The 14387-nt window shown below is 39.9% G+C and overlaps 1 protein-coding gene across 4 annotated transcripts in view; it reads right to left on the reverse strand.

The window, feature by feature from the left end:
* sybl1 (synaptobrevin-like 1) overlaps nt 1–14387 on the reverse strand; it is a 21453-nt gene continuing 7066 nt past the window's right edge. For 2 of the 4 annotated variants that reach the window (XM_048605509.1, XM_020517517.2), the window contains exons 6-8: nt 12249–12316; nt 10408–10500; nt 1–2402 (exon numbers count right to left, since the gene is read on the reverse strand). In XM_048605509.1, coding sequence (XP_048461466.1) covers nt 2334–2402; nt 10408–10500; nt 12249–12316 — 230 coding nt within the window. In that variant the 3' untranslated portion in view covers nt 1–2333. The remainder of the gene's footprint in view (nt 2403–10407; nt 10501–12248; nt 12317–14387) is intronic. The other 2 variants (XR_007263705.1, XR_007263706.1) reach the window with 2 other exon arrangements.

The raw sequence follows: 14387 nt of genomic DNA on the forward strand, positions 1-14387 counted from the left end.
TATGTTTAAACAAATTTATTTCTACCATTCAATATAATGCAAAGTACAAGAGCAAAAGCTTCTTATACAGCCAAGGTTTATATTACAAATGTGATTAATATTTTAACATGAGCAAGATTGATTTTAATACATTTCCATTTATGCAGTTTTAAAACTTGGACAGTGATCTGAATAACCTTCAAAAGATTAGAGTGGGGAACAGGTACAATTTAGAGGCCATTATATCACATGGAATCTTCTATGAGCAAGACCATACTCCATCAATCATGTAAGATGTTACAGTGAACAGTGTGGGATTTCAGTAGATAATGATCGAGATGTAACTACAACTTGAATTAATAACATCTAGGTTCGCTTCAGTCTACACAACTATTCAAGATACCAAATGAGGAAAAAGTACCAAAGAACCGAAGCATAAATCTTGATTAAAATAGATAATACTTCACCATCTTAAAGTAATACTTGCACCAGAGATTACGTGCTAACTCAAACAAAGCCCTCCTTCTGTGCTTGTTAAAGGCAAAGATGTAATTGCACAAACAAGTTGCAACATTAAATGACAGCCCATTGAGCAGATTCTTTAGAGGTGGGGGTTCATTAATAGATTTGCCATTAAAACAAAAACTAAAATACAAGCGTAACATTTTTGTGAGAAAGTGTTGTTTTGGCACCAACTGTGAGAATCTAGTTGCAAGTAGACTATTATTTATATTTAACAACAGCTCTTAGGAGTTAATATTTATAATCACAGGTTGATACTTTGATGCAACCGTCCCATCTTGTTAATCCAATAGTGATGGAAAAACAGTACAAATGCTGCATTTCTCTTACCTGAGATGGACCAATTGATCAATAGGAACCATTCTGCACAGCATTTTACCCAACAACTGGCACGACAGTAACCCATGTATTTGGCAAACCAAAACAAACATTTAAAAAAAAAGAGGATTTTCTTGCATTCTTAGTCCTCGTGAGATTCCACATCATTGCCGATATAAGCATAGGGAACGGAACTGAAAAGAAATGATCTAAGTCATTCTCACTCGGAACCATACAAGTTCCACCTCATGGAGCTGAGCTTCATAAAAATCCATATCCCATGCATCTGATCATCATTCTTAACCACAATCACCCAGTAGTTCACATCAGAAACATGGAGGTGATGAGAGGGATGACCTTTGCTTCTCTTGAAATGGATGCAAATCCAAAAATCGCAGAAGTGAATATGTACAGCCACCACTATAAAACAAAAATCATGAAACCACAAGTCCCTACATAATCTCCAGTCACGAACGGGCACATATCCAAAGTTACAGGAACATATGGTTTAAGATTTTAAAAGTTTGCTGCCTCTGGGTCCAGAAATCTATGAGACTACATCGTAGAGGCTGTTTTTCAAAAGGCCTGTTCAATTTTTATAACAAAAAACCAAAACCTTTAAACTGAAATTCTTATTCTGCCTGCAAAGGGATCAAAGCTGTACAAACACATACAATGTGAACCATAAAAAAAATGTACAGATTTGGTTAACAAAAGCTCTACATACAGCAGCATTATTAGTAACCATTTGGGTACCCAATCACGTGTACCACATTGCTATGGTATTTTTGCTGGGATGTACTGTATATAAATACTGGCTACATGACTGGCATAAGAAACATATTTACATTTTTACATTGGTCCAGTAAGGATTCCCATTACTACAGTGTCCATTCAAACATAGTTTTGATTAACACCATGCCTCAATTCTGGAGATATGCAACACTTCAAACACTTTCCAAAATGTGAAAGAGAGCTAATTAGCATTACAGTTCTCCAATTTGTTTGAGAAGAATAGATCGTCAGCTCCCTTGGATGATTTGGAAGAAGCATTGGTATTATTTGTTTCCACTCAGACAAGTCAGGATGTTGCATCATTCTCATTTAACTGGGGTAAGGAGGGACGGCACCACAGAGAAAAGAAAGGCAATCACAATTGATGTCGCGCTTCTCCAAAGGTCTTCTGCACACCATTTTAGAAAGTGCTCAACAGGTTGATTCAAGTCAAGTAATGCACTATATTAATTTTAAAAAGTTATTAGAACAATTATTTCTCAACAACTGAACACAATAAAATATGGATTTTTATTTCAGTTGCAGTAACTCCTTCAGTTAATATGAAAAGTATAAAAAATGTCAAATATAAGGCAAGCAGAAACTACAGCCTTTCAATGCATGGTATTTGGAGGCAGAAAAGATAAATTTCACGTAGATCTCCAATGAAATCTGCGTACCAGTGGTTAAAACTAGGTTGCTCCATCTTTCCTTCCGGCGAACAGAACAATAGCTCTTACTCATTTCTTGATGCAAGTTGGCCATGAGAGACCACCACACGCTGCTGATACAATGATGTAAATGACAACCTGCAAAAGACAGTTTCTCTTTCAAAGCAGATCTGCACTGCAAGTTTCATTCTCCTCCACCCAACCCATTACCCTCATGAAATAATATACTTAACACTTCAAAAACAGATGATGAACAGTACATGAGTGAAAAGATGGTCCATAAAAAAAGTGTGAAATCTGAATGCACACAGTATTCAAAACAAAAACAGGTGAATCGAATTTGTAAATTGAAATAACAATGGATTTACTAGTCACTTTAGAGACATGGCTGTAGAATGTCAGATTAGGACTGGAAATATGACAGGGTACATGACATTTAGGAAGGACAAGCTGGGAAAAGATGGCATTGTCAATATTAGAAAAAAGGTATTGATCCAATAGAAGGGGCTAAATGATAAAGACAGGAAGTCACTTCTCGCTTTGATGTATAGGCTCACAAATAGCAAAACAATAATAGAGATAATTGAAGCTTGTCAGAAACGTGTGTTTATCATGGGGGATTTTAATCTACGTAGTAGAAAATCAGATGAGCAAAAGGTAGCCTAGATAGAACAGCACATCCTATGAGTTCCTAAAAAAAACCAACACAAAAACAATCTGGATCCAACTATGGAGCAAGCTGTATCAGACCTGGATAGTGAAATGAGATTGACTGACTAATCTTAACACCTCAGTGAAGGCACCCTTTAGGTAGCAGCAATATTATGATTGAACACTTCAGAATCTACAGAAGAAATACGTTCTGATGGGAAACAAAAGGGGAGAATCTACCATCTTTGGTCAACTAGAAAAGTTAAAGATGGTTTCTCTTCAAATTTGATACTATGTAATTCTGCAAAAAGTGACAGAAGGTTGTATAGAATATAAAAGATAGCAAGAATGACAAAGATTAATAAGGAAGGAGATTTAGAATGAGAAAAATATAATAGAAACAGGTTGAGTTTCTACAAATATTGTCAAAACAACTAGATGAGCATTGATTCTAATCCAGTGTGTGTTTGGGGAATTTGATAAGGTAGAATAAGGAAATGGCAGATGAAATGAAAAGAGTCTTCATTATAGAAGATAAAGGTAATATGGTGGAAATATCTGCAAATCCAGAAATAGAAGAGAGGGAGGCTGGAGAAATTGCACAGGGCAATTTGTTGGAACAACATACTGTCAAGGCCGTGGTAGATTTCATCCTAAATAACTGCCAGTGACATAGTTGATGGGTTGGTTTTAATTTTACATTTTCTAGATCCAGGGAACGTTCCATTAGATTGGAAGTAGCAAATGTAACTCCTATATTCAAAATGGAGGGAGACAGAAAACAGGAAAGGCAGGGCACTTAAAGTTGGAGGTTAATCAGGAAGAATCACAGTTTTCTGAATGGTTAAATGATTCCAAGCACAAGGAGCAGTGGCAGTGCAGCAGAAGCAGAGCAAAACAAACTTGGGGGCAAGCAAGTGTAGTTTCCAGATAACTAGCCAAGGAGCAGTGCCTGAATTGAACGCATTTGGAACAGGAGCAGTGGCAGCACAGTGGTGAACCTGGATGTCAGGAGCAGAGCAGACCAGCAATCACAGTTCAGGAAGTGACTCGAGGATCAGTTGATTGAGGAGTAAGTGGGATTTCCAAACTATTAAATTCTAAGTCATTGCTTAAGCAAAGGTAGGTACTTATTTGGTTTTATTTATTTTAAGAAAAGTCTACTGAAGTTTTTACACTAAGTGGTTTAGTCATGGCAAGAGAGCTGAAAGCCATAGTTTGCTGCTCTTGCTTTATGTGGGAAGCCGGGCATATTTCCAGCATGTGTGCGGGAAGTGTTCAGCTGCAGCTCCTGGAAGCTCGAGTTTTTGAGCTGGAATGGTGGCTAGAGACACTGTGGAGCATCCATGAGTCTGAGACAATTGTGGATATCAAGTTTAGGGAGGTGGTCACACTGCAGAGGAAGGGAATGGGTGACCACCAAGCAGCCCAACAGAAACAGCAGGTAGTTCGGGAGCCCCAGGTCCGGCTCTCAAAACGGTATTCTATTTGTGGCTGATGATATTCTTCCGGTGAGTGCAGACAGAGCCAAGCTTCTGGCACCACAAGCAGCCTGTCTACAAGAGGAGGAAGAAGAGGGGAAGGGCACTAATAATAGGGGATTCTATAGTCAGGGGAACAGATATGTGCTGTGGCCAATGTGACTTCAGGATGGCATGTTGTCTCCATGGTGCTAGGGTCTGTGATGTCCCTGAATAGCTGCAGGACATCCTGCAGGGGAAGGATGATAAAACAGAGGCCATGGTACATACTGGTATCTATGACATAGCTAGAAAGAGAGATAGGGTCTTACACCAAGAATTCAGCGAGACAGGCAGTAGATTAAAAAGCAGGGTTTCTTTGGTTGCAATCTCTGGATTACTCCCAGTGCCACATGCTAGCAGACAGAATAGTGAAGATGAATGTTTGGTTTAACAGTTGATGCAGGAGGGAGGGGAAGGCTTTAGATTCCTGGAGCACTGGGGCTGTTGCTGGGGAAGGTAAGACCTGAACAAACAGGATAGTCTGCACCTGAACAAGAGTGGGACAAACATCCTTGCAGGACAGTTTGCTTGTGCTGTTGGAAGGAGTTTAAACTCATTCAGCAGGGAGAATGGCCAGTGTGTTAGCTAAATAAGGACAAATATTCATACAGCAAAACAATCAAGTCAGAGCGAGTGCAGCTGTATTAATTTAAGGGAGTTAAGAAAAGCTGGATGGTCTTCAAGGTAAGGAGTATCCCAGGTTAAATGGATGAGTTAAGCACAATGATTGACACATTGAAGTGTGATATAGTAGCCATCAGAGACACATGGTTGAACGAAGGGCAGGATTAGCAACTCAATATTCAGGGCTGTAGAATCTTCAGATGAGACAAAGGAAGGGGTAAAAGAGGAGGTGCCATTGCATTTTTAGTTAAGGAGTCAGTTAGTGCAGTAAGAAATGATACCTTGGAGGGCAGTCATCAACTGAAGCTTTATGGGTAGTGGTTAAGAATAAAAAAGGGCAGCCACAGTCGTACGTGTTTATCAAGTAACCCCTCACCCCATCCCATAGAGAGTTGGCAGGAAATTGAGGAGCCAATTTGTGCACAATTCAGAGGGGTGTATAAACAACACCAAAAGGTTAATTATCGTACGTGATTTCAACTTACCCAACATTAACTGGGATAGACAGCGTTAAGAACTTGGTTGGAAAGGATTTCTTTAAATATGTACAGGGCAACCTTTTAGGCCAATATGTAGAGGGTCAACAAGGGATGGAGTAGTTCTAAGGATGAAGCTGGGCAGGTGGTTGAAGTGGTGGTGGAGCAGTTTAGTGATAGCGATCACAACATGGTTCAATTTAAGCTTATTATGCACAAAGAAACAGACAAGTAGAAAAAAGGTTTGGGTTAAGAGAGTGTGGATTTTAGTAAAACAAGGCAGGATTTGGCCAAGGAAGACTGGGAACAGCTACTGGTAGGGAAAAGTCTACAGAAGAGCCATAGGGGACATTTAAAAGATAATTGGGGAGAGTACACATTCACTCTTAAGAGAACATGTTAGGAAAGATTAACAAGCTCACAGAACCATGGATAACCAGATATATTCAGGATACGACGAGAAAGAAAAGAGGGGCTTTCAGCAGCAGGTACGAGGGAACAAATCAGCAGAGGCATTAGTGGAATACAGAAATTGTAAGGCAGAGCTTAAGAAAGCAATTATAAAAACAAAGAGGGAATACGAGAGAGCTCTAGCTCGTAAAAGTAGGGAAAATCCCAAGACATTCTATATCAATAGGAACAGGAATGACCAGGGACCAATCTGTGAGTGGAACCAGAGGATATTGGTAGATTGTTTAACCAATACTTCACATCCATCTTCACCCAACAGATGGGTGATGAAGGTATAGAGCCCAGTAGTAGACTGCGAGGTTCTTGAGCAAATTCACGTAGGGAAGATCAATGTTTGGGAGGTGTTGGCAAGCTTAAATATGGACAAATCTTCAGATCCACAAGAACAGTGCCCCAGGTAAGGAAGGAGATTGCAAGGACACTGTCCCAAAATTTTAATTCTTCTCTGACCACAGTGGAGGTGCCAGAGCCAGAGGATTGGAGAACAGTTAATATGGTTTGATATTTAAGAAGAATTGTAAAGATAAGCCAGAGAACTACAGACCATTTAGTCTCAGGTCAGTGGTAGGGAAACTACTAGCGAAAATTCTGAAGGCAGCAGGCTTGGTCAGGAATAGAATGCACAGCTTCGTAAGGTGGTGGTCATAACTAACAGATTTGACTGACTTTTTGAGATGACAATAAGGTGTGCAGTTGATATAGTTTATATGGATTTCAGCAAAGTCTTTGACAGATCCCACATAGGAGATCTTCAGGAAGGCAAATGCATATGGGATACAAGGCAATTTAATAAAGTGGATTCACAATTGGCTCAGTTGTAGGAGATAAAAGGTGATGACAGGAGGCTGCTTTAGTGACTGGAAGCCAGTGTCCAGTAGTGTACCACAGGGATCTATTTGGGTCCCCTATTATTCATCATTTATATAATTGACAGATGTCTGTGTGGAGGGTTGGATTAGCAAGTTTGCGGATGACAAAGATTGGGTGATTAACTGTGAGGGTGAGTTCTTGGTATAAAACAGAATGGTCAAATAGGCAGATAAGTGGCAGATTGAATTTAACACTGAAAAGTGAGGTGATACACTTTCAAAGGAGTCATTTAACAAGGAAGTATTCAATGAATGGCATGACATTAGGAAGTTCTGTGGAACAAAAGGACCTTGGTGTGTTTGTCCATAGATCAAGGCAGAAACGGCATGTTAGTTGGATGGTGAAAAAGACAGTCGACACCTGCCTTTATCAATCACGGCATGGATTGGAAAAACAGGGAAATCATGTTGGAGTTCTATAGATCTTTAGAGAGAACACAGCTACTGCTTGCAGTTCTGGTCGCCACATTACAGTAAGGATGTGATAGCACAGGAAGGGGTGCAGAGGAGATTCACCAGGACGCTGCCTGGGGAGTACAGTGCACAATTCTGGTTACCCTGTTATAGCAAGGATATTAAATTGGAAGGACTACAGAAAAGATTTACAAGGATGTTATCAGGATTGGAGGGTTTGAGTTATAAGGAGAGACTGGATAGGCTGCGGACTTTAGCAGGGTTTATAAAATCATGAGAAGCATAGATAAGGTGAGTAGCAAAGGCCTTTTCCTTAGGGTGGGTGAGTTCAAACTACAGGGCATACTTTTAAAGGTTAGAAGAGAAAGATTTAAAAAGGTAGTTAAGGGGCAACTTTTTTCCACAGAGGGTGATTCATATGCAGAATATACTGGCATCTACCACTTGCTCTGGCAGTTCAGTTACAACTTTTTAAAAGACATCTGGGACAGGTACAGGTACATGAATAAGTAAGGTTCCCATGGATATGGGCCAAAACAGGCAAATGGGACTAAAATGGGCTTGGGTTGTCTTCACTGGAGCAAAGAAGACGGAGGGGCAATCTGATTGAGGTGTACAAGATTATAAAGGGTATGGACAAAGTGGATAAGGAGCAGCGGTTCCACTTAGTTGTAATGTCACTCATCAGGGGACACAGGTTCAAGGTGAGGGGCAGGAGCATGTGCATAAACCTTTGAGTAAAAGGGTGGTAACAGTTTGGAATCTGCTGCCTAGAAGGTTGGTAGAGGCAAACTACCTCATCCTTTAAAAAAAGGATCTGGAGACCACTTCGCATGTCATAACATTCTAGGGTACAAGTCAAGTGCTGTTAAGTGGAATTAAGTTGAAGGTCAGGTGTTTCTCATGTCAGTGCAGACTTGATAGGTAAGGGGTCTCTTGTTCACTGATTCTATGTCCCAACTCAGAATTTTTTCAACTAGTAATGTGCTGTGGGCAAAGGGGACAGGTGGATGCACTTAGATTTCCAGAAGGTATTTGATAAGGTACCACTTAAAGGATATCATGGAGAATGAAAGCTCAGGGTGTAAGAGGTATAGTATTGGTACAGATAAAAAGATTGGCTAACAAACAGGAAACAATTGACAAAATGCCTCATTTTCTACACGGCACAATTGTAATGAGAACTGTGCCACAGGGATCAATGTTGGGCCTTCAACAGTTTGCAATTTATACAAATGTCTTGGATGAAGAGAGACTGAAGGTATGGTGCTTTACCTTCTTTCTTTGTCATCAAGTTAAGTTAGTTTGAGGACACACATTTGCAGTGCCCTTGAGTGGACAAAGATCTGGCAAATAGAATATGACATGGGAAAATGTGAAGTTGTACAACTTGCCAGGGAGAATAAAGGAGCAGCATATTATTTAAATAATGAGAGATTGCAGAGCTAAGAGCTGTAGAGCTGGATGAACACAGCAGGCCAAGCAGCATCAGAGGAGCAGGAAGGCTGACGTTTCGGGCCTAGACACTTCAGAAAAAGTAGAGCTAACTGGGTATCTTAGAGCACAAACTGAAAGGTTAATATGCACAGCAAGTGATTAGAAAGTAACAAAATGGTGCGAGAGGGACTGAATATACAAAAAGGTCAGATGTTTTACTTCAGTTATCTTAGGGCACTGGTGAGACCACATCTGGAGTACTGTGTATAGTACTGGTCTCCTTACTTAAGGAATCAGCATGGTGGCTCAGTGGTTAGCACTGCTGCCTCAGTGCCAAGGACCTGGATTCAATTAAAACCTTGGGCAACTGTCTCTGTGGAGTTTGTTCTCCTTGTGTCAGCATGGGTTTCTGCCAGAACTGGGTGCTCCAGTTTCCTCCAAAAGATGTGGAGGTTAGGTGGATTGGCCATACTAAAACATCCGTGGTATTCAGAGATGTGTAGATTAGGTACGTTAACCATAGGAATGCAGGGTTACAGGGAAAGGGTAGGGGGAATGGGTCGCTATTAGGAGGTTTAGTGTGGATTTGTTGGGCCAAAGGGCCTGTTTCTGCACTGTAGGGATTTGATGAAGATTTAAATGCAATGAAAGTAGTTCAGAGAAGGGTTACGAGACCAATATTTGGAATGGGAGGGGAGGTTCAATCAGGAAAAATCAGATAGACTAGGCTCATTTGTTGGAGTTCAGAAGAGTAAACGGTGACTTGATTGAAACACAAGGTCTAGGGGTCTTGACAGAGTGGATGTGGAAGGGCATTTCAACTTGTGGGAGAACTTGGAACTAGGGGTTACTGTTCAAAAATAAGCAGTCGTATATTTTAGACAGATAAGAAGAATTTTCTTGCCTCAGAGGATGTTGTTTTTTTTTTTTTTTAAAAAAAAAGTCTCTTCCTCAAAGACATTAGAAGGTCAGAAATGGCAATGTCTGTTGATGAGTGCACAATGACATTTGTAACAGCTCAGACAGTGAAACAATCTGTGCCCGGATGCTGCAAGATCTGGGGCTTGATGTTACTTACAGGGCAAGTAAAGTCAGCACCACATTAGTGCTGGGCAATGACCGCAGGGAGACGGAGAGGGAGAATCTGGTCATCACCCCATCACATCCAAAGGGCATTTCCATTGCTCAATTGCCACTATCAAAATCCTGAGGTTTACAGTGATCAGAAGCTGAACTGGATCAGTCAAATAAATACTGTGGCTTGCATGTCATCTAAGGGTACAGCGCAACAACACACCAAGCCTTCAGAGACACCACCTTTCAAACTTGCAACCTCTAGTAGAGAAGTGCAGCAGATACATGGAAATAGCATCACCCAGAAGCTCCCTCTGGAGCCAGTTCTTATTGTCCCTTGGAACCACACCACAGATTCTTTGCTGTAACAGGGTCAAAATCCTTTGCCAGTTACAAAGCAGAACGAAGCATTACCAGTTTTGCAATGCAACTAAGCTGCTATTTTAAGATCCAACTCTCCAAACATCATGTGCAGGACCCTAAAAATAGGACATTTTGTATAAAAGGAATTTCAGAGCAGGGAAGCACTGTCCAATCATCGTGTTCATTAATATGCTTTTCTATCCCCCAACCAGCTACATTACAAATAGAGAAATATACTTACAATTGCTACGATGGCGATAATTATGGTCAACTTGAGGTTTTTCATACACATCGCTCTGGCCAGGTTTCTACTGGTGGTTTTAAACGTTACCGACTACAAAAATAAATACACATTTGATTTTTGATTCCAAACAGAATTGAAAAAAAATAATGGAACACAAATGCTGTGATGGTAGAGAACTTGAGGCAAAAAGCATGAGGCAGGAGTTGGTTGGAGAGGTTCTTCAGTCACCGCCTTTACTTTGGATGCTTGAAAACCAGAGCAAGCACCATAATAAATGGGCGTGTTAAAAACAAAATACTTGCATGAGAAAAGCACCTTTTATGTTTACCAGATGTTTAATGCACTTTAAAGGCACTGAAGTACTCGGACGTGTACTCACTGTTGTAATGAAGGAAAATTAGCCAATATGAACACATTAACCTCCCACAAATAGTGAAGTGTTGCTACTGTTTTGTCATATTAAGCTGGATTAAAAATTGGCCAGGATACCAGGGAAGAATGTTTTGGTCTTCTGCAGAAATTCCATGGGATCATTTACATCCCCTCAAGCAGGGAGATGAAGCCTTGGTTTAACATCTCACCCAAAGATAACACCTCTTACAGTGCTGTACTCCATTAGCACTGCACTGAAGTGTCAGGTCTGATTTTTGTACTCAAGCCTTGGAGTGGAACTTGACCAAGAATCTTGTGACTTGAGATGACAATTCTAACAAGGGAGCAGCAGCAGCAGCAGATATGTAAGGAGAAAGAAAAAAATTCAAGGCATGACGGAAATAATGTATTAAGAGCAGGTATACTTGCAGTCTAACTTTTCTGACTTCATAACCCACAATTCCAGCACAACCTAAATTCCAGCATTTCAAACCAAAGGGTAATAAGAATTATTGCATATATTTGCGTATTGGAAGCAGCTCAGAAGGATTACTAGACTAATGCCTGGATTAAGCTGATTGCGTTATGAGGAAAGGATAGACCTGTGCGTTCTGGAATTAAGAGTCAGAAGAAATGACTTAACTGAAACATACAAGATCCTGAGGGGACCTGACTGAGTGTAGGTTAAAAGCAGGTTTCTGCTTGTGGGAAAATCTATAACTATGGGTCAGAGTTTACAAATAGGGGGCAGACATTTAACACAGATGAGGAAACAGTTCTTTCTCCCCCCTCAGGTTTGAGTTGCTTTGGAATTCCATTCCTAAAAAGGGAATGTTTGCAGAATCTTTAAATACTTTTTAAAGGCAGAGGCAGATAGATTCTGGATTACCAAGGGGATGAAAGATTATTGAACATATGCAGAAATGTAGAATTTAGGTTAAAACCTGATTAATCATGATTTTACTGAATGGCGGAATAGCCTTGAAGGGCCAAATGGCTTACCCTTGTTCCTCATTCATATCTTATTGCAGGTTTTCCCAGAGTCTGAGGAAAGACCTGTGGTCATAGTGGAAAACTAATGCAATATTTATACTTGCAGTCATTAGTTGGTTCTATGGGTAGGGGATGGATGAAGCCACCGAGACAATTCTTGGCGCCTCAAGAGCAAGGGTTCCATATCATTATATTGGCAGTCACCAGGAAAGTAATGGAGAGGGACTATAAAATTATAAACTTTCGCTGTTCTACACAAAAGTAATAAAAATAATGATAACTTTAAGTGAACATGTACATTGAAAACTTTTAAGAGGCTTCAAAAGACATTACAGCATATTACACACAAATCTCTCCTCCACCTCTGAACTTGAAACATTGCTTATGAAGAAGTCATCCATCACCCGAGATAAATTATACTGGAATTCATTTGTATTTCAGTGCGAGTGGTAAGAAAGACACACGATACTCACGGAATCCACTAAATTTTCAGTTTTGTCGATCAACAACTCCAATTTTTCTCCTCTTTGTGCTACCAAATCTAAATTGGAAAAGTCGACCAGTGAAGGCACATTACAAAGCAGTCAAAGCAAAATTTCAGAACACTTGTGAAATCAGTTCATATATTTCAGATGAAATTCTGTAGCTCAATCGAATTTTTATTCTTGGCATACATACTGCAAATTAATAGTTTTTAAAATTAATTTTAACTACTTGCCTTTAACACGAGAAACATGCCATAGTATATTACTGGAAATAACAGAAGACTACTGAAGAAGGCAGGACAAGAACGTACTGTGAATTTGTGGAGGAATTTGAAGAGAAGTGCTTCAAAATTCAATGTGCTCCTTAACAGCAACATCAAGTAAACAGACAGCTTCATGTGTGGCAGTGATTACACAGTTTTGAAAAACGGTGGCTCACAGTTTGGGCAGGGAGAAATAGAAACGGGAGCCAGCAAGGAGGACTTGAGAAAGGAATGTAGAGATGACAAAACATGCACAAGGATTTCACAGGTAGGTTAGACAGTGGCAGTGGATGAAGCTTGCAGAGATTCAAACAATTGGCCTTGGTGATGGATGAAAGGTTGGATTTGAAACATCACTGTTTAAACAGAATGAGTACCAGTGGAAATCGATAGAAAGAACACAAGCCCTAGAAGTACTTATCCCTGAATACAGCAGGAAGGAAAGGTATTGAGAGATGCTGGCTGAGTTCAAATATGTAATAATGGAATGTTGTTTAGCTCCCTGGAGTTGCACAACACAGGAAAGGTGGAGGAAGTAATAATGGATCAGATTATTAAGAGCTGTGGAAATGCTGGAGGGAAAATACGCAAAGGGAAATTTTGGCACTCTGGAAAACAGGACAGAAATTTGCTGGTAGAGATTGGAAGAGTATTTTGGGAGAGTCAAAGATAGTTAGTTGATGACAATACACAAGGACCTTAATGGTGGAAGCATTGTTACAGACAACATACTAATTGAACTGTACAAATATGGAAGAGGCCTATGAAATCTCTGCACATCCTAGTTTTTAAAAAAGGGAATATTATTCGGAAGTCAAATTAAACGAGTTTAATGGAAATGAGATGAGAGAAAGAGGGCAACAAAATAGAAGGGAAATTGCAAAGTGATTGGAGGATTATAGGCAGAAAAGGAAGACTAGGCAGAGGAACGAAATACAGATAGTACCAAATGCTCTGCATTGGATACTGAAACAGAAGGTGTTGAGGTAGCAGAAATAAGTTTAAGTTAGTGTCACATGCCAAAAATAAGTTAAATACAATTCAGAATGATCCTGAAAGAATAGGACAGAGAGGCCCAATTGTGCTAAAGCTGCAGACAATTCTAGCCATAAATAAGCATGTGAAGATGAGGATTATTGCACAGAGAAATAGAAATTGAAATAATCTGGTGGGGATGAGGGAAAGGCATAGCAGAGGCAACAGCAATTAAAAGTAGCAAAGTATTGAGTTGATAATCAGATTATACAAGACTGATTTAATATTCTCCAAACTTTCTTCTATCCTTTATTTCCCCTCTCAAAATTGTCCCACCTGTGACTGATCTCAACTGTTTAACCATCTCATGATCTCTTCCCTCTCTATTATTGATAAGGTTGCCTCATGAGAGAATGAATAAGGGCATTCACTAACAGTGTTTTCATTGAGACAGATGTGGGGTTTACGGATGGCAGGAGATGAGTGCAGGGAAAGACACGATAAAAGTCAGGGGAGGCAAGCTCTGATAGAGAGCAAAGACAGCATAAGTCAGAGACCGGTCTACAGCACACAGAAAACAAATCACAAAAAAGTTTTACAGTGGTTCCTCTTTCTTGATTACTCAAATTTCCCTGAATTAATCACATTATGAATATCCACAGAAGTCATGAGCCTTGTGTGAGACACACACAAAAGGATAATAGACTAAAGGTCAGGACTCTGAAGGGTATTTTAGAATTGCTCATAATAACAGACAGACAACAGACAACTCTGGTCGTAGATGTCAACCTCAAATATACTACTACATTTTGCACAAACCACTTATTTCTGCAATCATAAATATTCACAGCACCCTACGGCCCAGTTTAGGGGAACACGAATAAAAGTA

The sequence above is a fragment of the Rhincodon typus genome, chromosome 14, assembly GCF_021869965.1.
Source record: "Rhincodon typus isolate 14 chromosome 14, sRhiTyp1.1, whole genome shotgun sequence".
NCBI lineage: Eukaryota > Metazoa > Chordata > Chondrichthyes > Orectolobiformes > Rhincodontidae > Rhincodon > Rhincodon typus.